The 24,747-nt window shown below is 34.7% G+C and overlaps 1 protein-coding gene across 2 annotated transcripts in view; it reads left to right on the forward strand.

Annotated features, from left to right (window-relative positions):
- SNTG1 (syntrophin gamma 1) overlaps positions 1-24,747 on the forward strand; it is a 954,619-nt gene that overhangs the window by 737,171 nt on the left and 192,701 nt on the right. For both annotated transcript variants that reach the window (XM_032316414.1, XM_032316415.1), the window contains one exon: positions 3,914-4,043. In XM_032316414.1, the coding sequence (XP_032172305.1) occupies positions 3,914-4,043 (130 nt within the window). The remainder of the gene's footprint in view (positions 1-3,913; positions 4,044-24,747) is intronic.

Genomic DNA, 24,747 nt, shown 5'->3' on the forward strand with positions numbered 1-24,747 from the left:
GAGAACCTCTCTAAAATACAAATATGAGCCTTTCATTCCAATTCTTGAATGTTTCCATTGGCTCCCCCTGACTTTAAGGATTGGGTAGAAGTGTTCTAACGTGCTTTCATGCTTTGCAAAACTCTTAATGATTAGGCTTTACTTTATCACCAACTTCATGACTTGCCACCTCCCTACATGCACATTGTCCAATTCGAAAAGCCCCCATTTCTCCCAACATGCTCATGATAATTTGGTTTTGATTAACTATCTCCTGTCCAAATGCTTTTCCTTATCGTCATCTAAGCTCTTAGCCAGTAAGAACCCAAACTTTGAAGTAATTTGACACTATTCTCTTCCTCAAATTCCATTTTAAAAATGCTGTTATTAAATCACACCCTTTCTAATGACTTTATAAAGACCTTGAGCTAATTGGTTCATTTTCACTCTGACTAACATGTATTTATTTCAGTTCCATATCATCTCATAGTTTACCAGTTACATTGGTAGTTTTTTATATAAAAGCCCACGGTTTCTCTCTGTGGACTTTGAGCCCCTCTAGTGACATACAAAGCCCTTCTGCTCCAAGCCTACCTGCTTTTCCATGCTCATATTCCACCCTCTTCCTCATGGATGTGGCAATCCAGCCCCTCCAAATTGGTATATTTTAGTGTCTGCACTTCTTTTTCCTCATATTTGAAGTGCTGTCTCTCTCTGCTTTCTCCTGTTCACTCCTCACAAATTTAACATCTTCCTACATATGCCTTCATGAGGTATAGAATCAGCAATGAATCAAAATATGAATTATAAATGGTGTTAATAAGACATATATATAAATTTATATATATGCATAAATTATATTGGAAATTGTGTATGAACTTTTATAGTTAGCAGAACATTTCTCACACAAAGAAAGATTAAATTTTTATTTAAAAAAATTAAAAAAATTAAAATTATTTAAAAAATAACCTGCATTAAAATTCAGCAACTTTTGAGAATAATTTTCATTGCCAGAGCAATGACCAAGAATCCTCAGGAAAATATAAAAATATTGAGCAATTATAACTTCAGGTTATTTGATTCTAATATTGTAACTGTTTTTTCAGTGTGTGTGTATGCACACATGTGTGTATATTAAAAATCATAATTCTATCTGGGTATCCTCTAGACTACTAAAATATTGTTAAAGTTTAATGTCTCCCAATACCAAATAAATAGTTAATGTAGTCTATTGATTTAAAAATGTGTACCATCAAATAAGATGAAATGAAAAAGTTTTTTTTTTCCTGATTATCTCTAGTCAGAGAAATACATTTTCTAAAAGCTAAAAATAAAAGCAAAAGCACTATAGTTCTTCCTAAGTGCCTGATGAAGCAATAAGTCCACTAAACATTCCCAAATATTGCAGTTAAGACTACATATTAATAGATTATTCACAGGAAAATTATTCATGGAGCTTCAGTGATATGTGAAAGTTATCTAGATCTCACAAATTACTCCATAAATACTTGTTAAATCTGTAAAGTAGATTATTCTCTTTTTCCTATATAGGAAATTCCTGTCACAATTTGCCAATACTCTCATTTATTCAAGACTATAATCCTTATGATCAGATGTCATATGTAAGCAAAGGAACTGTTTAAGTATTTCACTTATATTCATGAAAGAGTTTCTATTAAATCAACCTGAAAAGTTGAAAGGAATGTAAAAAGTGATATATGTTAACATGTAAGCCTGGATTTATAAAAGATTAGTCCCACAGAATTATTCTTTCTAGAGACCATGTAACATACATGATTACATAGGGTGCAGATTTGATCTTAGTCTATTAACTTTAATCAGCTAAAAATATCAGAAGCTGCCATGATTTATTTAAAACAGAGAGGACAAATACATTCAGGACATGCCTTAATTTATGGGGCATGAAGAAACGGTTATGATCATCAGAGAGCAGAAAGAAATGTGTATTACTAAACTCAAATTAGTTCTCATTTTCCATGGATGGTTGAGTTCTCTGGATGTTTTAAATGTCTTCCTCACTGCTGAATATCAAAATTAAAGCTAAGAAAGGCATGTGAAGTTATAATATTCTTTTCATGCTATGCATATTTTTTTCTTGTCACAAATTCAAAAGAACGCTACTTCAAAGAGACAGACAATAGTTGTACTTTCTAAAGTCTTTTCATGTATTTTTAAGAGAAAACAAAAAAGTATATTTGAACACTTCCCAGTTATCTGTTGAAAGGGGTTAGTGAAGGGTGTAAGAGCAGAGTTTTCTAAAAATATCAATAAGTTAGAAGCAGAGTGCCTTTGAAGTGAGAGCTTTAGCATGTGTCCACTTATAAGATATGGATTTATGTCATGGGAAGGCAAGGTGACACAGGTGCTGGAGTTGAGCGAGGCCTATGCTCTGTGGGATGTCCTTTCTTTGTTTGAGGAAGTGAAATCATGCCTACTACCCACATATACCTAGTTACAAAATACAGAAGACAGAAAAAGTATTAAAGAAAAATATATAAGTTTATATAATTTACAAAGCCTTTAAATGCTGAACTTCAGAAGTTTCAGTTTCTTCATAAATGGCTGAGATTTAAATACAGTTTGTGTATTTCCAAAGTGTGTCATGTTATACAACAGAGTAATTCTCAAGCTCAAACCATTTGGCTGGCTTCCTTTCATTTTGAAAATTTTATCAATGCTGTCCATTAAGTTCACATCTAAATATGCAAGAACTCCATACCAAAAAAAAAAAAAAAAAAAGTCGTTAAAGCTGTAGGGAGCCAGTTCGAATTCTATAACACTTGGTAAGCAGCTTAGGATGACATCATTTAATTTTCTCTACAACAATGACAAAAAATCAACAGAAGACCATAAGGATATTTATACTGGCCATGGATTTTATTTTATTTTATTTTATTTTTTAACATTTTATTTATTTATTTGACAGACAGAGATTACAAGTAGGCAGAGAGACAGGCAGAGAGAAAAGAAGGGAAGCAGGCTCCCTGCTGAGCAGAGAGCTTGTTGTGGGCTCCATCCCAGGACCCTGAGATCATGACCTGAGCCAAAGGCAGAGGTTTTAACCCACTGAGCCATCCAGGCACCCCTGGCCGTCATCAATTTTAAAGAAAAATTTGGTTATTGAAATGCACAACATTCACATAAATTCAGAGAAAATTTAAAGCTGAGGAGGAGCTATGAAATTCTTGTTCAAACCATCTTTAAGAAGAGGGATAAACTGAGGTTGAAGATAGTTTACAATTAACAAAATGCTCTAGCGTATGACATCAGGTAATTTTATATATGATGTTTAATGTTTGTGTGTCTTTTTTGTGGTCTTTCCATTGTAAATTAAAAAAATGCTTTGAAAAATGTAAAGGGGCCCCTGGGAGGCTCAGTTGGTTAAGCAGATGCCTTTGGTTCAGGTCATGATCTCAATGTTTTCAGATTGAGTCCCCCATAGGGTTCCCTTCTCCGCCCTCTCCTCCCCACTCAGGCTCTCTCTCTCTCTCTCTCCCTATCTCTGTTGCTCTCTGTCTCTCTCAGATAAATAAATAAAATCTTTAAAAAAAAAAGAAAAGAGAAATGTAAAGAAGAAATGATGTCAATGAAAGTAATAATACACTTTTATGTATATTTTTATGGTAAACGGGGAAAATAAGCCTTCTAACATGTCTTCGACATACTTCCATATATGTAACATATATTTTACAACTCAAATCTTCAAATTTATCTGAATCTTAAGATATTTTCTAGGAATTCAAAATTACATGTTTTCTGGGTTCATCCTTGGTGTATCTATAAAAATAAATAAGCAAATGTGAATTTGAAGCTGTATTTGTATTGTGTGAAAGCTTTCAACAGATAACTATTTCAACTTGCAAATAGATAAATGAGATGATGTTTAATCTGATTTGTTCTGACATGTCTGCAGGCAGAATGCTTTTCAAGTCATTGCTGTGGATGGGGTCTGCAGTGGGATTATTCAGTGCCTCTCTGCTGAAGACTGTGTTGACTGGCTACAAGCAATAGCAACTAATATTTCAAACCTCACAAAGCACAATGTAAGTACTGACTCAAGGAATACCTGGCCATAGAGTTTCTCAGCTGTGGCAAATTTCTTCAGTATATATGTAGCTTTATAATAACTAGTTGGTGCTTACCTAAAAGTAAATTTATATCCATCATGAAAGCTATTCTCTAATACTTACCTAAAGAAAATCACTTTATCTTGAGAGTTTTAGCCTAGAGTATCAGTTTAAGAATACTGACACATTTAAATTTGCATTCACAAACATGATAGACCATCAGCATAAATTAAATAAGTGAAAGTAAATATGTATATATGTAGATATACACACATATAAGTATAAAATTATTCTCAATTCAAGCAGTACTGAATTTCAAGATTCAATGACTTTCCTTTAGTGATTTTAGAATTGCAACTGGAACTGTTTGAGGGGAGTGAAAGGGGAAGGTGAGAGTCAGCATGGAGACAGACAGCCTCACCTGGGATAATGCTGGCACTGGATGGTCAGAAGATGCATTGTAGATGCACTGCCTCTTAGAGTCATGTCTGTATTATCAGGAATGGCTTCTCTACTTTTTCTCTCTTTTTCTACTTCAACCTTTCTTTCCCCATTTGACTGATCTCATCATTATCTCTGTCTTTTCATTATCACTATTCTTTCATAACATAATCAATCCTTTCTCCTTACTTCTAGAAGTATAGTCCACCAAAATATGCAAAACAAAAAACATCACTTCACTGAGTGCTGACATGAATCATTAAAAATTATTTGATCTTAATGAAAGATTATTCTATTTCAAAGACAATACTAGATACCATCCATACCTTTGTCTTAATATGCCCCTTCAGACACAACACTTTTTATGCCATGTTGGCACATTTCAGTCCCAAGGAAATTTCACAGGTCTATTATGTAAATGGTCAGGCAGAAATATGTAACTCTCAAGCTCCTGAACATACAAAACTCTCTTCATGTGAATGACCCTTCAGATTCAAGAATCTTTGCACAGATTCTGCTTTGAAATCTAGGAAAGAGCAAGGCCATGAACGTGTCTTCTGAGTCCATGTTGAAGGGATTGCCTGGGAGTGCTACTGACAGGGATGGGACACATTAGTATTCAGCATTTCTCGGAATGCCAAATGTTTTTCACTCCATGGCTGCAGGTCTCTTTCTATAGATAACTTCAATGCTTAGCAACATTGTGTGTTTTTAAATTTTGGTTATTTGGTATGTGTGAAATTATTTCTCATTTTGGTGCTAATGAAGGGGAAGTAAATTTATTTTATGGTGTCTAAATGGGTAAAAATACACCAAGCCTTGCCCAGGGACATCACCGACAAGGAGGCCTGGCCTGAGAATATCTGTCTTGCACAGGAGTGACCCCCACAGCATCCAGTCTTTGCCATCTTTTGGTTTCATCATATGGGAGTTACAGAAGATGAAGATATTAAGAAATTTAGGACTGTTCCCACCCCCCAAAATCACAGTGTTCTCTGAGGATCATGACTTTCCTCATTCCTGACATATTTATAAGGGATTTTCTAGGGATAAAGTACTATAAAAGTACTGACTTTCTATTTCATTATATGTAGTAATTAGAGTGCTTAAACAATGAGCCAAGATAACTATATTTATGAGGAAAAAAAGTATTTTTAAAAGAACAGAATGTTATTCTTTGATTGACTTATTTTGCTTTGCATAACACCCTCTAGTTGTATCCATTTTGTTGCAAATAGCAAGATTTTTTTGATAGCTGAATAGTATTCCATCGTGTGTGTGTGTGTGTGTGTGTGTGTGTGTGTGTGTGTGTTTATACCACATCTTTATCCACTCATCTGTTAATGGACATCTGGGCTCTTTCCACAGTTTGGCTATTGTGGACATTGCTCCTACAAACAATGGGGTGCAGGTGCCCCTTCAGATTACCACATTTGTATCTTTTGGGGTAAATATTCAGTAGTGCAATTCCTGGGTCTTAAGGTAGCTCTAGTTTCAGCTTTTTGAGGAACCTCCATGCTGTTTTCCAGAGTGGCTGCTCCAGATCGCATTCCTACCAAAACTGTTAGAGAGTTCCCCTTTCTCTGCATCCTTGCCAACATCTGTCATTTTCAGACCTGTGAATTTTAGCCATTCTGACCAGTGTGAGGTGGATATGCTATGTAAACAATACACCAGATTCAAAAGATTATTTTTTAATCTTGTGAAGAAAGAATGTAAAATATCCTGTTCATGATTTTTATACTGATTACATATTAAAATATTTGAGTTAAATAAAACATTATTTAAATCGAAAAAAGAGTGTTAGATTTTAAATCCAATATTTTTCTCTTACCAGATCCAAATTTACAATGACCCCATATCCTAGGAACGTTCTCATGAAAACTGTTTCTTTGGAATGTGTTTAGTTAGAATGCTGTGACCCAGAGGACAAGCATATGGGAAGAAAGTGAAGATGCAAATGTGTCTGTTCTTTATAGGCATAGAGAAGAACAAGTCAGATTTTACTGCTTGTTTTTCATCCTTGTGATAAGTACTTGCCACAAGAGAGGAAAGCATTCTTTATCCAAAGCTGAGAAATCCATAGGTCTAGTATGATAATATTGTTGTATTAAAGTTATCTAGTTGTTCTTACACACCTTTGAGATTACATTCTAACTGCATGTCCTTTTCATCTTGTAATCAGTTCTCACTCAAAAGGACTATTATTGCAACCAATTCCCATGTACCTATAGCACTACATAAACGTTGAAAGGTCACTGGGCATAATAATCATATGTGAAAGTTAGATTGACTTCCCTGAGGAACAGTGGTTGCCCTGATGATACAATTGATATGGTTGGTTCATATGGTGAAAGAAATGATACAGTTTGAGAATAGCTGGATGGTTTTTTTTTTTTTTTTACAGAGGCAGATTATTCTAGTTCTCTTAATTTTTTTATTCTAAAAAAGATAGAAATAATACTTTGCAGAAGCTTATAGGAGTTTTTTTTTTTCCCCTCTATATCTGCGAATACTTTGAGGGTACATAAGCTTATGGGAGTGTAATTCTGAACAGTTTAACTACTATTAATAGGTGCAAAAATGAAAACATTGAGATGGATAACTTAGAAAATTTCACTTGAGATTAGCATGCATCAACATACATTTGAAAATGAGATCAACTAGGAAATGCATATAAAATATTATATTAACAAGTAAAAACAAACATCATATTATTGAAATGACATAAAATGTATGCACTCCTAATGATTAGAAGGAAAAAAGAGATATTAAAATTTTATTATAGAAACTATTTAATAATGAATGGTTTTTTAGTAATTGGACTAATTGGAAAATATACATAGAAAGTTAAAAGAAAGCAAACAAAACAAAACAAACAAAAACTCTATACTAGAATTACTTGAGTAATATGTTAACCATTTGCTAATTCTTTGATCACTGATTTCTAACAGTAATAATTCTGTTAAATAGGGAGATTTTCATACCTATTTTATGTGGAGTTTCCATTGTATTTGTTATCTTAAAAACATTCTTTTTCCAGAAGGTCATTGAATATAATAGTTAAAAATATTTTGACAAACACTATTTCAGTTCGGCAGTATTCAAGTTGACCTCAAAATATTCACAGAGCGTTTAGTAATGGTATGTAGTAGAAGAGGATACTTCAGGGACTTGCCTTAAAGTCATGCTTGCGCAGAAGCCCATTCATTCTACTTAAACCTCATACTCACACATTGGAAAGGAAGGAACGGCAGAGGCTACAGTTTCCTGGGCTGGGTTCCAGCAGGGCTAAACCAGGGCACTGTGGGCATTTGCTATTACTTTGGGTAAAGTAGACTTGAATAGATTAGTAAAGGTAAAACTCATGAATTGTAAAAAAAAAAAAAAAAAAAAAAACAGTTAATACTTTTAAATTCCCTCTTTTGCTCTTTATTATTTTATCAAATCCATGATTAAATAACTAGAGAAAGTTATTAATTTTTATTTCCATGATCAATCATATAAAAAACTGAAGATCTTAAAATATAGTGACGCTGTAATGGGATGAAACTCTTGGGAAATATTGTGGAGGGTATTTTGTATTTTGCGTGTAGAAGGAATATGAGTAATTAGGGGTCAGCTGGCAAACTTTAATAGGTGAGTTTCTAAGATGACTCAAGTTTCTCTACTTCCAGTATACACCGTTTGTGCAATCCTTCCCCTTCATGAGCAGGCTGGATAGTGAATTGAGAAGCAAATGCTTCCCTGTCAGAATTTCAGAAGACACTGTGGTTTCAATTGACCTGAACACAACCTGGTGAGAAACCCAGAGAGAGGACCCAGCTAGCCCCTCTGGATTCCTGACTACAGAAAATATAGGATAGTAAAATGTTTCAGTAAGTCACTAAATGTTGTAGTTAGTTACACAGCAAAAGGGAACTGCATTTGTTTCCTAGAGCTGCTATAACAAATAACTGCAAACTTGGTAGCATAAAATGACATAACTATTTTCTCACTGTTCTGGAAGGCAGAAGTGCCAAATCAAGTGTCATCAGGGCTGGATCTGGAGGCTCCAGAGGAGAATCTCTCCTTTCCTCTTCCAGCTTCTGGTAGCTGTTAGTGTTTCTAGCTTCCATAGCTCAGGGCCACAACACTGTAATCTCTGCCTCCATGGTCACATCACTCTGTGTTCCTGTTCTTCTTTATGTGTCTTTATGTGTCTCTTATAAAGGCACTCATCTTTGGATTTAGGGCCCACTCAGATAATCCAAGATAATCTCGCCCCAAGATCCTTTAACTTAATTGCATTTATAAAGATCTCTTCCCCCCCCCCCACCATAAGGAAACATTTGCAAGTTCCAGAAATTTAATGTGGATATCTTTTTTTTTTTTTTTTTTTAGTGGTGGGAGGGCAGTCATTGGTGTACTGCAAAAACTAATAGGGCAAACAAACAACAACTTAGATTCAGACTTTATGTTCTGATTTATTTTCCAAGGTAGTGTGTCTAATAACAGCAGAGTTTTCAAATCTTTATTATGCACTTCATGAGAATGGACCTAGAATTTCTTTCAGTTCATCCATGGAATTAGGGTATTTCCTTCTCCCAGTTGCTTGTCTCTAGGATCTCCCCTACACTGTTTGGCTCCCAGGGAATAGCTGTCTTTGATCTGTCCAGAAAGTCAGAGCTTCTCTCAAACTATTGCCTCCTGCACTGGTGTACATTTCCTCATGATTAAAACCTCTTTCAAGGCAAAACAACGTGAAGAAAAAGAGAAAAAAGAAAGTAGTAAGGATCCCCACCCCCGCCAATAATGGGACCCCCTTCCTAGTTTCTTATTCTAAAAGGTGGGTTTTCTCTTGGGATTTCTAGATGCTCACAGTGCCACTGCATTCGTAACAGCAGCTGTTTGATAGCCTGGCCTTGGAGCAGAGTTGTGAGCCAAAAAAGAAAATGTCATGACTGTCCTTTCCAGAACCCATGACTCACAGGGACCCCTTTCTCAGGGCTCTGGTCAAAAATATGAGCTTTTCTCAGTTTTGCTGTTCATGATCTAATTTGTCTTTATCTCACGAAAGCTTTGGGAAATAAAGGAAGCAAAAACAAAGCACAACAAAAACGGGAAACCCACTGAAATCGTATTAGTTGTTATTTAATTTTTTACTTCTCTCCCCAGTGTCCTACTTATAATTTTCTTTAAAGATTTTTCTTGTAGTTGCCTTTTGCATTTTGCCCACTGTATTTAGTTATGGTCAGAGGGAGAAATGGACTGCAGGGGGCTTATTTCTTTTTGTCTAAAACTGGAAGCGGTAGTTTTAATAAAAATAAATGTAAGCAAAAAGGCAGTTACTAAAAGAAAAGAATTGCTATCCTATCTTGAGATATCTTGGAAATATCCTTGGAAAAATTAAGTCATTTTCAGTTAATTAGAAAGGTATAGAAAATTCATAAGAAAGAACATTGAATCCAAGAAATACTGGAGGGATTTTTTTTTTTTTTTTAAGAAAATAAGGGCAAAGTAATGGCCTCCTCAAAAAATTTATATCTTAATTTCTAGAACATGTGAGTTTGTTATCTCACAAAGCAAAGAGAGTGAATTAATTGTTGTTGGAATTAATTTTGTTAATTGGCTGACCCTGAAATAAATTGATTAGGTTGGATTATCCAGGATTACCCAGTGGAATCACCAGTGTTTTTAAAAGTGAAAGAAAGTACGGTGTACCTAGGTGGCTTAGTCAGTTGAGCATCTGACTCTTGATCTCAGTTCAGGTCTTGATCTCAGGGTCATGAGTTCAAGCCCCCTATTGGGCTCCACACTGAGCATGGAGACTACCTTAAAAAAAAGTGGAAGAAAGTAAAATGAAAGAACAATGGAAATAACAATATCTGACTTTGCTTGCCCTGAAGATGCAGGAAGGGACCAGAACTTAAAGAAAGCTAGGAGGTCAGTAGAAGCTGCTAAAGATAAGGGGATGTTGCTCCTCCAGAGCCTCTAGAAAGGAATACATCCTTGTCAGAATGTTGATTTTATGCCAGTGTGACACATCTAGGACCTCTGACCTGTAGAACTGTAGGATAATAGGTTAGTGCTTTGTTTTCAAGCCACTAAATTTGTGGTAATTTGTGATTGCAACAAGACAAAACTAATTCAACATCTAGATAAAGCCACTGCATTTTTTTTTCACCTAATCTAACTCTCATGGTTCAATCTGAAAAGCATCCTTCTAGTAGCCACAAAATGCACTTGCATATATCAGAAAAACAGCTTAATATGCATATTACTAATTAATCCAAATGCAAAGCAGAATATGATGTTATTTGAGTCCCTACATCCTTTTTTTTTTCTTTTTTAAGATTTTATTTATTTATTTGACAGAGAAAGACAGCGAGAGAGGGAACACGGGCAGGGGAAGTGGGAGAGGGAGAAGCAGGCTTCCCACCAAGCAGGGTGCCCAATGTGGGGCTCGATCCTAGGACCCTGGGGTCATGACCCAAGCCAAAGGCAGACACTTAATGACTGAGCCACTCAGGCACCCCAGAGTCCCTGTATCCTTTAAAAACAGCTCACTTGTAATATTGCAACAAAAATAATTATAATTGTTGAGTTAAAACACACTAACCAAGTTGTCTTTAGAGCTGGAAAGAGGGTCTGTTTTTCCCAGTACATTGCTGGGCATGGCTAAAAGCCTTCAAATACTACAGAAAATGAGTCAGGAGAAACCATCTGAAGCCTATGAGAACTGCAAAGAGCATGCAGGACTGGACGGGTCCTTCGGACGGAGATTAGAACTAAAGCCAAAGGGAGTCATTGTCATGTGGAGAGTTCTGCCTGACTTGGGGAACAACAGCAGCAGTGGCCAGGAGCAAAGAGATGGTGTGTCCAACCTTACCCTGCTCAAACAGGGTAGCATCTCTGTCCTATGTCCTTGCATTTTGGTCCTTACCACAGTCCATGTTGAACAAATATGAAGTGAATGAATGAGTCAGCCACTCAATCAGTAGTTGTTTGAAGTAAAGATTACTGCATAAGTGGGCAAAAAAGAGGGAAAGGGGAAATTAATCAAGCTACAGTAAGCACTGCAGTGAGGATGTCTCATTAAATTCTTATAACTCATTAGATACTACTCAGTAAATTCTTACAGCTTCGGAGGCATCATCTGATTTAAAATAGCTGTGGAAACATGGTGACTCACAGACCTGTACCCCTGGGGATAAAAATATATGTTTATAAAAAATAAAAAATTAAAAAAAAAATAGCTGTGGAGAAGAGGCCCTATCAGCGCGATCCACCATAGATAATTCCTCTAGACCGCTTATTTCTGGACATATTTCCCTGTCCCTCATAAATCTCTACCCCCCCCAATAGGTGTCTGATAGACGAGCATGTTTTAAAGCCACTGTTTCACAATGCAGCAACTGAATTTTTGACAACTCAGTATCAGGAAATGCTTCCTTATACTGAATAAACCTCTCCTGTTGCTTTCATCCATTTGCCTTGGGGAAAGACAAACAATAATTTAAATTTTCTCTTTTACTTGGCAACTCTTCTGATATAAAAGGGCAAGTATTGTATGCCACAGGCTATTTCTGTTTCTGTTTTGTTTTGTTTTCCCAATTAAAATATCACTGGTGTCTTCCTCGGGTTTTCCTATTCTGGTCCCTGTCCCTGAACATAGAAGCTCTTCTGAATAAGTACACTATGAATTATCTATTTAAGTTTTTGTTACTGATATTACCATGAACTCAAATATCTTAAAGTTTCACTATTTTTAAAATTTAATTTAATTTAATTTTTTTTGTGTGTTCCAAAATTCATTGTTTATGCACCTCACCCAGTGCTCCATGCAATATATGCCCTCCTGGATACCCACCACCAGGCTCACCCACCTCCCCACACCTTCCCTCCAAAACCCACTGTTTGTTCCTCAGAGTCCACAGTCTCTCATTAAGTTTCATTATTATCTTGACATGCATTTACTGAATTTGCAGTATGCATTTACATATGATTATATATTAACATTCAATGACATTACATTTCATTATGATGATTAATAAAGATTTATGTTTTCTCATTAAATAATATTATATACTACATTAGCAGTAGTGAAAAAAGTTCAAAGTTTAAGTATGTGCTTTATATTTAAGTACACTTATGAGTAAGAAAACCTGGTTGTTGATTTGGTTGCACCAATTACAAAATATTCCAAGTTATGCAAGCAACTATATTAAGGCATTTAGGAAAAAAACAAAGAATGAGCTATCATTGTACTTGTTCTCCTTACTAGGTTGCAGTGAGATTCAAATAAGATATTTCTTCAGCTAAGTACCATAGCCTATACTATGTAATTTTAAAGAGCAGTATTATATTTATATTAATATAAGCCTAATATTTACCCCATATTTTTAGAAGAATGTTGTGCAATGGAGATTCAAGAAAATGTTTTAGATATTACAAATTGATAAAAATACAAGAGTACTAAAGATATGTCTTCTTTTTAATGTTGTTTCTTAATATGTACAGTGACTTCCTTTCAGTGTACAGAATGGAAAGGGGAAAGATGTATAACTTTATAAAGCAGACACATTAAAAACTATAAGCACAGCAAGTGGATCAAAGTGGACTTTAACAGTTATAGTCATATTGATAATATAAACCCTTGATATGATGTAGTAAAAATGGCACTTTACCTCTGTGGTCTTCCTCCCACAAATCTGTAACTTCTGTTGTACCATGAGAAAGGCACCAAAAAATGCCAGGTGATGAAGAACCTATAAAATAGTTGACCATTACTCCTCAAAACTGATGTCATAAAAGACAAGGAAAAGTCTGAGAAATTGTCACAGCCAAGAGTAGCCTAAGTCCTTAAGGTAATTATGACTAAATATAATATGGTATCCTGGATGAGATTCTGGAATAGAAAAAGGATATTATATAAAAACTAAGGAAATCTTAAAAAAGCATGGACTTTAGTTAATGATAATGTATAGGTATTGGTTCATTAATTATAATAAATGTTTCATAGCAATGGAAAATACAGAGTTAATAATATGGAAAACTGGGCTTGGTATATGGGAATTACTATCTTTGGAACTTTTTCATAAATCTAAAACTGTCTTAATATAAGTAACATACAATGTTATATTAGTTTTAGGTATATGATATAATAATTCAACAATACCATATATTACTCAATTCTCATCAAGATAAATGTCCTTTTAATCCCCTCTGTTTCCCCATTCCTTCACCTACCTCCTCTCTGGCAATGCACCAGTTTGTTCTCTGAATTTATGAGTCTGTTTTTCTTCTTCATTTCTGTTTTCTTCCTTAAATTCCACATATGTTGGACAATAAATCTAAAACAGTTTTAAAATGAAGTGTTTATTTTAAACTATACATACAGTGTGTATTTATAATGCAAATATATGTATATTTATTTACATTATTTGTAAGTCCATTAACACCAGATATTGACTTTTTTAAAAGATTTTATTTGACAAAGATCACAAGTAGGCAGAGAGGCAGGCAGAAAGAGAGGGCAAGCAAGCTCCCTGCTGAGCAGAGAGTCCAATGAGAGGCTGTATCCCAGGACCCTGAGATCATGACCTGAGCCGAAAGCAGAGGCTTTAACCCACTGAGCCACCCAGGCACCCCGATTTGTGTATTTAATAAAATAAGAGAATGTGTACCCTATGGCATTGCACCAGACTATTTAATGTTTTAATTTGTCAGGAAATACATTTCCATACTTGAATAGAGCCTTGCCAAATAATGAAGGTCTAGATACATCCCTAGAATAACTGAAAACTGCAAAATCATTAACCATAGCTCACTGAATACCAGGGATGGATGGAAATCATTAAGAAGAGATTGGATTTTGCAAAGTCCCCAAGACCACTCTTCAAATTTCTCTAGGGTACCTGTGTAGCTCAGCGGGTTAAAGCCTCTGCCTTCAGCTCAGGTCATGATCTCAGGGTCCTAACATCGAGTCCCGCATCAGGCTTTCTGCTCAGCAGGTAGTCTGCTTCCTCCTCTCTCTCTCTCTCTGCCTGCCTCTCTGCCTACTTGTAAAATAAATAAAATATTTTTTAAAAAAGCAAAAACAGAAACAAATTTCTCTAAAGCTTATCTCATGTAACTCCAGAACATTTTTGATAATAATTGACTAAATTACAAAAATATTTACACATGCACACATATGATATGGTAATAAAAACAAATACAGAAGATTAAAGTAATAGAAAAGACTGTTAACTGAATGATGGGAGTCAGGAACTTACCAATCAACTATTAGTATTTGTATAGATAGACCAGAAAACAGAAAGAAGTATGACTTCAAAACACTCTGGTTTGATCAGTCAAAGACAATCCAAACAGACACGTGGGGTTTGGCATCCTCAGCTTTGACATAAAGTCCTAGCTTCTCTACCTTTGAGTTCTGGGGCTTGGGCTTCATATTCTTCCTCATAAAGAGGCACTAAGTTAAATTTCAATCAATGTGAGGGTTAACTGAAGAGAGTACTTTAAACATTGTGGCCCTTAAGTGATGCTGAGACATTAGTAGTTTTCCCTCTCTCCAGCTGCATTCTAAATGAAATGATTTAATCCATAAACCATCAATAAATGACAGGATCAATTTGCTTATTGTATGTGAAGTTGCACCTCTTTGTTTTGTAGAACAGTCATTTGAGATTCTGAAAGATGGTTGTTTAGGTAACAGAATGTTGATGAAACTGGATATGAGTTAAAATGAATATCTAGTAGTGACTACACCGTTAAGTAGCTTCAATTTTAGGCAAGCCAAAGGTCTACACCAAAGCTCTCTCATGTTTAAAAGAAACAGAGGAGGCAGATAAAATATGTAACTTTCTTTCAGCCAGTGTCTCATAAATCCAATCTTCCCAATCACTCTCTACTACTATACCACTAAACTAATCCTGACTGATAAACAGAGTTTCATTTGACATTTCCAAGGTTAATTGCTAACATAAAGGAATACCCTATCTTTTTTTTTTCTTTCACAATTTTACTTAAATTCAAGTTAGCATGTAGTGTAGTATTGGTTTCAGGAATAGCATTAGTGATTTATTACTTGCATATAATACTCAGTGCTCATCACAAAAAGTGCCCTCCTTAATGCCCATCACCCATTTAGTCCATCTCCCACCATCCTCCCCTTCTTCAACCCTCAGTTTGTTCCCTACAGTTAAGAGTCTCTAACCGTTTGCCTCCCTCTCTGTTTGTCTTCCCTTACCCAATGTTCCTCTGTTTTGTTTCTTAAATTGCACATATGAGTGAAATCATATGGTATTTTTCTTCTCTGGCTTACTTTACTTTGCATAATATGCTTTAGTTCCATCCATGTCCTTGTAAATGGCAATATTTCATTCTTTGATGACTGAGTAATATTCCGTAGTATATATACATCATATCTTCTTTATCTAATCATCAGTTGATGAACATTTTTCCATAATTTCGCTATTGTTGATAGTGCTGCTATAAATATTGGGGTTCATGTGCCTCTTTAAAGCTTTATTTTTGTATTCTTTGGATATCTCCTCCTCTTTTTAAAATTCCTTCATATGTATATGTATATAAATGTGTGTATATGTATTTTCTCAGCATGCATTTCTTTTATCGAAATGAAATGTATAACTGGAAAAGTATTACTTGTGTGTATGTGCATGTGTTAGATGATATATAGAAGATATATAGGTAGATGATAGACATTCTGTGTTTCTATTATCAATGTTTTATTGAAAATTAATATGAGTTTAAGAATATGTGATTGCGCATGTGAGAATCACACGTATTCACATTTTATTATGTGAAAGAGAATAGGTTCTCTTCCACAGATGTTTGCATCAATTAAGAATGCTTTCAATGACAAGTAAGAGAAACCCTAAGTACTGATGGAGTAAATAGATGGGTTTTCTGCCCAACTGACAAGAATTCTGGATGGTAGCACTTACTGGCTTTGTTTCAGTGGTTCAGGGAAGCCACCAAGAACCCATCTGCTATCTATACACATTATCATCCTCCACTACCATTAGAGTGTTGACTTTTACCTTGTTGGCACCTCATGGTCATATAAGGGCTTCAACAGTTCCAAACATCACTTTCATCTTTGGAACAGGAAAAAAAGAAAGAAGGGTAAGTAGCACCATGTACAGATAGCCCCTTTAATCAGGCTAAGAGAAAAGTTTGTTAAAGGGGGTGGTGGCAGTGAGGTGAAGGTAGCTAGTCTTTACCATTTTTTGCATTTACAGTGGGAAATGACTGAGAAAAGTAGATTGTGAACAGCTTTTGAGACAAATAACTAACAGTATCTACCACATTATTTAATATTAAAACCATACTAATCTTAAAATACATGTGTGTATAACAAATGCCCTCTGATTTTTGTGAGATAATCATAGTCTTTCAGGATTTTTTTTCTCTCACACACAGACACACCTTTAAATCAGTCCTCTGAGTTGACTCAGCAGGTATTTCACTCATCTTCTGTCTTTTACACATTTACCTTCTGAAGTGAAAACAAATTTATTCTGGAGTCATATGTTTAATTCATAGAGATCTGCAATATTAGATGGCAAACACTTGCAGGTTGAAAAAATAGAATATATTTTTTCCTTCAAGATGTTGGTTGTGAAAAGCTAAAGGAAAAACTATTATGTCTGCCACATTGAAAAGGCTTGACAAAGCTTGTAGGTGAATTGAAAGTCATGACAAAATAAAGCCGAGCACAAAGAAGATTTACTGACAATGAACTAAGCGCTGTGATCAGAGTTTGCAGAGTGTGGTTCTGACAAGCATGGGTGTCACTTAAGTAGACTTTTTCTTCCTTTTTATAGCTGCTGACATTTCTAAGTCCTTAGATGTACTTTTTAGTCCTAGTGTGTTGTTGTTTTCTACATTGTTTTTCCTCATGCACAAAAATATGAACATCAGACATGCAGGTGTCAACTAAAAATGGGTTATAGAGAGTGAAATCAAACTGCAGAGTCAGTAATTTAAATCAGAATAAAACCAAGGGCAAGTTTGGACCTTATACTGTATGCATATTTTTAGCCATCATATTTTTGCTTTTTACACAATTAGAGTTTATTTTGGCATGTTAGGTCAGGAGAGATCTCAGTAAAATAACCTACTTTGTTTCTTGGAAAACTGCTAAAACTTAAAGTTCCTAAATTTTTTATGTTGAACAATATTAGCTGATTTTCATTTGTACAACCCAAAACGTCTATTTTGATGTTAGCTGAATAATGTAATCATTATAAAATGGGGCAGTGTTACTGGACAGAATTTATGTGCCACCCTTGATCCAGCCAGCTCTGCCAGCTTCACTTCTTTCCCCTCACCCAGTAGGACTCATTCTTTTGCCTTTCTTTCTGGGCAGAGCATTTCCAAATCTTAATGTTCTCCAGTTTTAGAGCCACAGGAACTTCCCAGGGGACCTCAGCTTAACACACCCACCATTCTAGCCACCTGCAGTGCCTAGGACTAGACTTCAAGATGGCCTTCATCATGCCATAGTGGCAGGAGCCAATCCTACTGGGCCCACCTGCTGCCCCCACACTAATGACAATTCAGAAAGAACAGGCAAACTGATCCCCATGGACATATATTATCCAACAAGAGACAAAGGGCCAAAAGGAACTAGCTAACAAATTATTTGCCTTTCTCCAATAGGTGAATTATTTGGAAATGCAGTAGTTGCATAAAGCTCTATAGGTGTACACACTTGACTGAACACCAACAATGGTTCATGGAGAAGCTATTGCCAGCTCAGTGACTCAGGCAACTTACCACCATGTATTTGCCTTCTGCTGTTCTGCCTTGCTTCCTTTTACCTTTCGCTCTTGCTTCCTTGGGATTGAACATTCTCCCTCAATGAAGGTTTAACACATATAACTTCCTCAGTCTATATTTCTAGGGAAGCAAGACTAAAGAAATACATTTTCCCTCTAAACGTTCTTTATATGGTACTAAGTGTTCCATGGGGAATACGTTCTTGCCTAGTAGCAGTGCAATATGGAAGAAAAGTGTAAATGAAGTGTGCTGCGTAGGTAGATGAAGGGCCGTTAGGAAATTATGCAAGAAATAATTTTGAGTTTGCAGTTGCTCAATTGAATATATCTTAAAAGACCCCTTATTCTACAATGGAGCTTAAAAGCTGAAGACAGCTGACTAGAGTGCAGAGGTGGCTACAAACATTTCCTGAGGATTGAGTCTGAATTATTATGTATAAACATTGCATTTTCTTCATTAAGAGTCCTGCTTAATAACTTAGCGATGGTAAAAAACTAATTTCTTCACCTATGATTAATACTGACATATTAAAAAATAGGTTTCATTACTTCCTGAAACCCATAGTTCCTACACGGTGGAGGCACACTACCCTGCAGTCAGTTTTTCCCTCTTTTTTACTTTAATAGTGTCTTACACTACCTATTCTAACACTCATTCCAAAACTCAGAATTATTTGTTCCATGTTTGTTTTGCCAGCTATAACAGATGATTTCTGAGAGTAGGAATCCTATATCCTTGGCATTCATTTGATGTCTGACATACAGTCCTTTCTGACGTTTAGTGAACTCATGGAAGAAAGAATAAGTCAGCTCTGAATGAATAAACATATGCAAGTATAAATGGCTGCAACCTACTATCAGCTACTAGGCTTTTAATTCACAGTAAGATTAGATAGAATATATATATATACACACACACACACACACACACACACACACACAGAGATATAGATAATCATGTGAAGTATGTATATAGTATTTATCATATATATGCTAATCTTGAAGATGATGACAGGTAGAATTAAAAAATTCTTGTACTAGGAAAAATAAAGTTTAAGAATACTCCTTTGTGTATAATATAGAATCATCCAGAAACATTGATTTACTGTTAGTAGATATGTTTTTAAAAGTAACATGGTACACTTTTAAAATTATATCTGCGGGGATGGGAAGTAACCAAGGTAGCAATGGCATAGAATCCATATCCTGGACGGGGGGGAGGATGAAAAATATGAGCTGAAATGTGGGCTCCTGAGGCAAAAAGCATTTTTTGATTCTTCCCTCTACATGGTAAAGGTAGAGTTTTATCAGCACGTTCAGAATGGATATATTGCCTTATGTGCCCACAAACTAATATCATTAGTCATCAGGTGGATTTATAGCTATAGAATGAAGATCTCTCTTTGTCCTCACACATCTGTTAAATAATATTGGCCACAAATCTTTAAGGAAATTGGAGGACTGTTTCTTGCTTCCATAAGAATGATTTGCTTGGGTAAATCTTCAAAATTGATTTTCCTGGGAAAATATACTTTGTTAGCAGGGTCCTGGAGGATCCATTCTGAGAACACACAACTCCAGCCACCAAAATTGACTTGTTTTTGAGGTATAAAAATAAAAAAAAAATTAATAATACTTGGATAAAGTTTTTTAATATAAGATATTCACTGATCTTCAAACATTTGAGTAGGGAAAACTATCACCAAAGACATTAAAGGTAGGAGGGAAGAAAATTTTAAAAGGGATATTTGAATATTCTATTGTATTTCTTTTTAGGCCTCAAAAGATAGTCACAAGGGGATATTACTACTTTAGTTTCTAGATACAAATTGATTATGCTAAAAGTTCATATACAAAATTAAGGGACTAAAAAAATAAGTGTGATGCCCATCAAAATCCTACTGGCATTTTTCAAAGAGCTAGAACAAACAATGCTAAAATTTGTATGGAACTAGAAGAGACCCCAGATTGCTAAGGAAATGTTGAAAAAGAAAAACAAAACTGGGGGCATCACTTTGACTGATTTCAAGCTTTACTACAAAGCTGTGATCACCGAGATAGCATGGTACTGGCACAAAAACAGACACATAGACCAGTGGAACAGAGTGGAAAGCCCAAATATGAACCTTCAACTTTATGGTCAAATAATCTTCAACAAAGCAGGAAAAAAATATACAGTGGAAAGAAGACAGTCTCTTCAGTAAATGGGGTGCTGGGAAAATTGGACAGCTATGTGCAGAAGAATGAAACTCAACCATTCTCCTACACCATACACAAAGATAAAATCGAAATGGAGAAAAGACCTCAACATGAGGCAGGAATCTATGAGAATTCCAGAGGAGAACATAGGAATTAACCTCTTTGACATTGGCCGCAGCAACTTCTTTCAAGATATGTCTCCAAAGGCAAAGGAAACAAAAGCAAAAATGAACTTTTGGGACTTCATCAAGATCAAAAGCTTCTGCACAGCAAAGGAAACAGTCAATAAAACAAAGACACAACCCACAGAATGGGAGAAGATATTTGCAAATGTCACTACAGACAAAGGGCTGATATCCAAGATCTATAAAAAACTCCTCAAACTCAACACTCACAAAACAGATAATCATGTCAAAAAATGGACAGAAGACATGAACAGACACTTCTCCAAAGAAGACATACAAATGGCTAACAGACACATGAAAAAATGTTCTCATCATTAGCCATCAGGGAGATTCAAATCAAAACCACATTGAGATACCACCCTACACCAGTTAGAATGGCCAAAATTAACAAGACAGGAAATAACGTGTGTTGGAGAGGATGTGGAGAAAGGGTAACCCTCCTACACTGTTGGTAGGAATGCAAGTTGGTGCAGCCACTTTGGAAAACACTGTGGAGATTCCTTAAGAAGTTAAAAATAGAGCTACCCTATGACCCTGCAATTGCACTACTAGGTATTTACCCCCAGGATACAGATGTCATGAAAAGAAGGGCCTCCTGTACACCAGTGTTAATAGTAACAATGGCCACAGTCACCAAACTGTGGAAATAACCAAGATGTCCTTCAATGGATGAACAGATAAAGAAGATATGGTCCATATATAAAATGGAGTATTATGCCTCTATCAGAAAGGATGAATACCCAATTTTTGTATCCACATGGATGGGACTGGAAGTGATTATGCTGAGGAGAAAAGAGTCAAGCAGAAAGAGTCAATTATCATATGATTTCACATATTTGTGGAGCATAAGAAATAATATGGAAGCCATTGGGAGAAGGAGAAGAGAAGTGAGTTGGGGGAAATCGGAGGAATAGGCAAAACCATGAGAGACTGTGGATTCTGAGAAACAAACTGAGTGTTTTGGTAGGGTGGGGGGTGGGGTGAACCTGGTGCTATTAAGGAAGGCACGTATTGCATGAAACCCTGAGTGCGGTGCATAAACAATGAATTTCGGAACACTGAAAAAAAAATGAAATAAAATAAAATGTTTAAAAAGAGTGATAAAAGGTGGACAGCCCTATTACAACAAGGTTTATTTTTAATCAATTAGTTCCAAACTTATCTTTATTAGAGCCAGTTGTGTATTATTACTCTTAACTCAATTGAACAAATCTGCTGCAATAATTAAGCTTCCTTTAGAGAGTTCCCATCATTAACATTTGTGAAATGTTGTCAAAGAAAAAGGAAGACACATATTTATCATCTTCCCCAGCATTTAGTCAAAGTGAATATTATTCTTTAAAGTACAGTTCATAATATTTATTTTAGCAATGTTCATTTTTGATGTTGGGTAAATTAAAGTAGTTGATTTACCATGATTATTTTCATTTCTTTAGTATAAGAAATTCATCTGAAAAAATTTGTAATGTAAGCATTTGATGACTTATACTTGTCCTCCTAGCTTTTTGAAACAATCTCAAACTTAAAATTCAAAGTTCTTATGAATTTAACTGTATTTAAAAGTATTTTCAATTTTAATTTTAATTTACATTTTAATTTTAATTTACAGTTAAATTTAAATGTTTTTAAAATGAAAAGTCTTTAATGAAATGAAAATCTTTAAATTCAGTACTACTGAACTTAAACTTTGAATACTATAGGAATATATTCTTGCATGTAATAGAGCTTCAAAATATTTATTTCTCTAAAAATTTAAGACTTCATCATTACCAAAGATTCCTACAAGGAAAAAACGACCCCTAATGTAATAGAATAAAAGAAGAAGAGAGAATAAATGTTGAAGACGTTTGATAAAATAGAATGCATCGTTTTTCTGACATTATTTAATATCTATAAAATTATGTAGATGGTATGCAGCAAGTAAAATTTTTAGAAATTATAAGATCTAGAAAATAACTTTCTTTTCTGTTTCATTTCATCTGTAACATGAAGATTCTTCTCATGTTGGCTATTTAATTATTCTTCCCCTTAAAAAAGTCTATTCAAAATCCTCTTTCTGCAAGAGTGTATCTATATTTCTTGACTTTTATATTTCTTGGGCCAATTGTTTTCTAGAAAATCAAATACAAAACCTCATTTGCCATTTGAAGTATTAGTGTTGGTAGAAAAATGTATTTTAAAATGTCCTCTCATTTGTTTTTAATTTTAGATTTTTATTAAAGTGCAGAAGAAAATAACATGAACATTTATTGTAGTAATAGCATATATATTGCTAGTGTTTTTATTAGCTTATTACTATATATGCATTAAAATATGTGTATTTCTGTTCACATATATAAAATAAAATTACCATTCTCTTGTGTAGATGATATTATTCTTTGTTCAATTAAGATTTAATCATGAACATTTTCCCATGATACTAATTATATTTTGAGATTACTTACTTCTAATGGACTAATGGGGTCTTAATTTTGCATGTATGATAATTAACAAATGGATGTTATTACTTAACATATAAATAATTTAAAATATATCATTAAATAATAGTGCACTATGGATTTTTGGGGCATACATATTAATCAGTTAAGACACTGCTGGTTATACCTTAATATAAGTATCTACAAAAATAATAAAATAATAATGAACTTTTTTTAGTCTTGCAAACCAAGAATATGTCTTAATCATATCAGTTGGATCAAGGCTGGGTTGAAATTTTGTAGGATTCTGTTTACTTTGTTTACTTCTTTCTTTTTTTTTTTCCCCTTTCTCAGTGCTATAGCCCATAAGGCCTTTGAGCTGAGAGTACAGTCTATTCCTGGGAGCTCTCCTTAGCTGACTCTGAATTCTCTTTGCTTAACTCTCAGCATAGCAAATTTCTAAAACTGTTGTCTTCTTTTGCATAATTTTCAGATTAATATTTTTAACCTTTCATCCTGCCTCAATTCAGAACTCAGCAAATACCTTGAGGTGAAAACCAATTTTGTGTTCAAAGCCCTACACATCAAAAATGCTGCCTATATTATCCTATGAGAAAAATACATTCTCTGCTTATTTCTCTGTCTGGGAAAATTATGCTTTTCACACTCTTCCAGTGCCAGTCCAGTGTTTTCAGAAGGCCAGCTCACCACTGTGTGCTCATCTGTCTTAGACCTTACCTATGCACACCCTTGTGACAGCAGGTGTTCTCACATGCCTTCAAACAAATGCTTTTAGTCAGTTCACAGCTCCATTCTAGTTGTTATCAACAGGGAGGAAGTTGTGCTTCATGCTTTCTCATTCTATTTAGGAGCCTAATAGTTTTGCTTTCTTTCTTAAATATGTCTCATTAAATATGGACTGCATAGGCTAGTGGGTGATCCATTGTTCTTGAAGTAATTAACCACTTGCTCCACTATTGCTCTCTGTTAAAACTTAAAATGCAACTTTATCATTAACTCAGTATACACATTTTAGATTCAATTATTTTTATTATTATATTTTATTTACATATTATATTTTATTAGTACATTTATTATTCAGCATTATTTATTCAATTAATTATCCGCTAAAAGTCATTGGCTCATTTAATTTTGCAGTGGCAAAACCCTGTTTTAATTACTGTAATTCTACATGCTCTTAAAATTCTAAATGCATTTGAATAGCCTTGGAGATTAACCTTAAATACCCTCCAGTATATTTGACCATTTATTCCTGATAGACCCATAGAAGTCTAAATACAGTTGTATTTAAATAATATCACCAGAAATTTTAATTTGGAAGAGATTTGACACTCAGGAATGGATTTACATAATCTACATATTTCATATCAAGTTAATTGTTATGAATTTTATTCTTCTTAGGTTCATCAAAAGCATTTTGTTCCATTTCTGTATCTATTTTTTTCCAAGCTGAAGAAGACTACTGATTTGGATATACATACATGGTATTCATACACCTTAAAATCTAAGTCATTTTTGTCTAATTATCTTGAATTTTTTTATGCAATAATGACATACACATTCTGCTCTTTTTAATAGTCACATTGTCCATTCTGTTTTTCCCCATATTATCTGGGCTATAATTTTT

This window comes from Mustela erminea, chromosome 16, assembly GCF_009829155.1.
Source record: "Mustela erminea isolate mMusErm1 chromosome 16, mMusErm1.Pri, whole genome shotgun sequence".
Classification (NCBI taxonomy): Eukaryota; Metazoa; Chordata; class Mammalia; order Carnivora; family Mustelidae; genus Mustela; species Mustela erminea.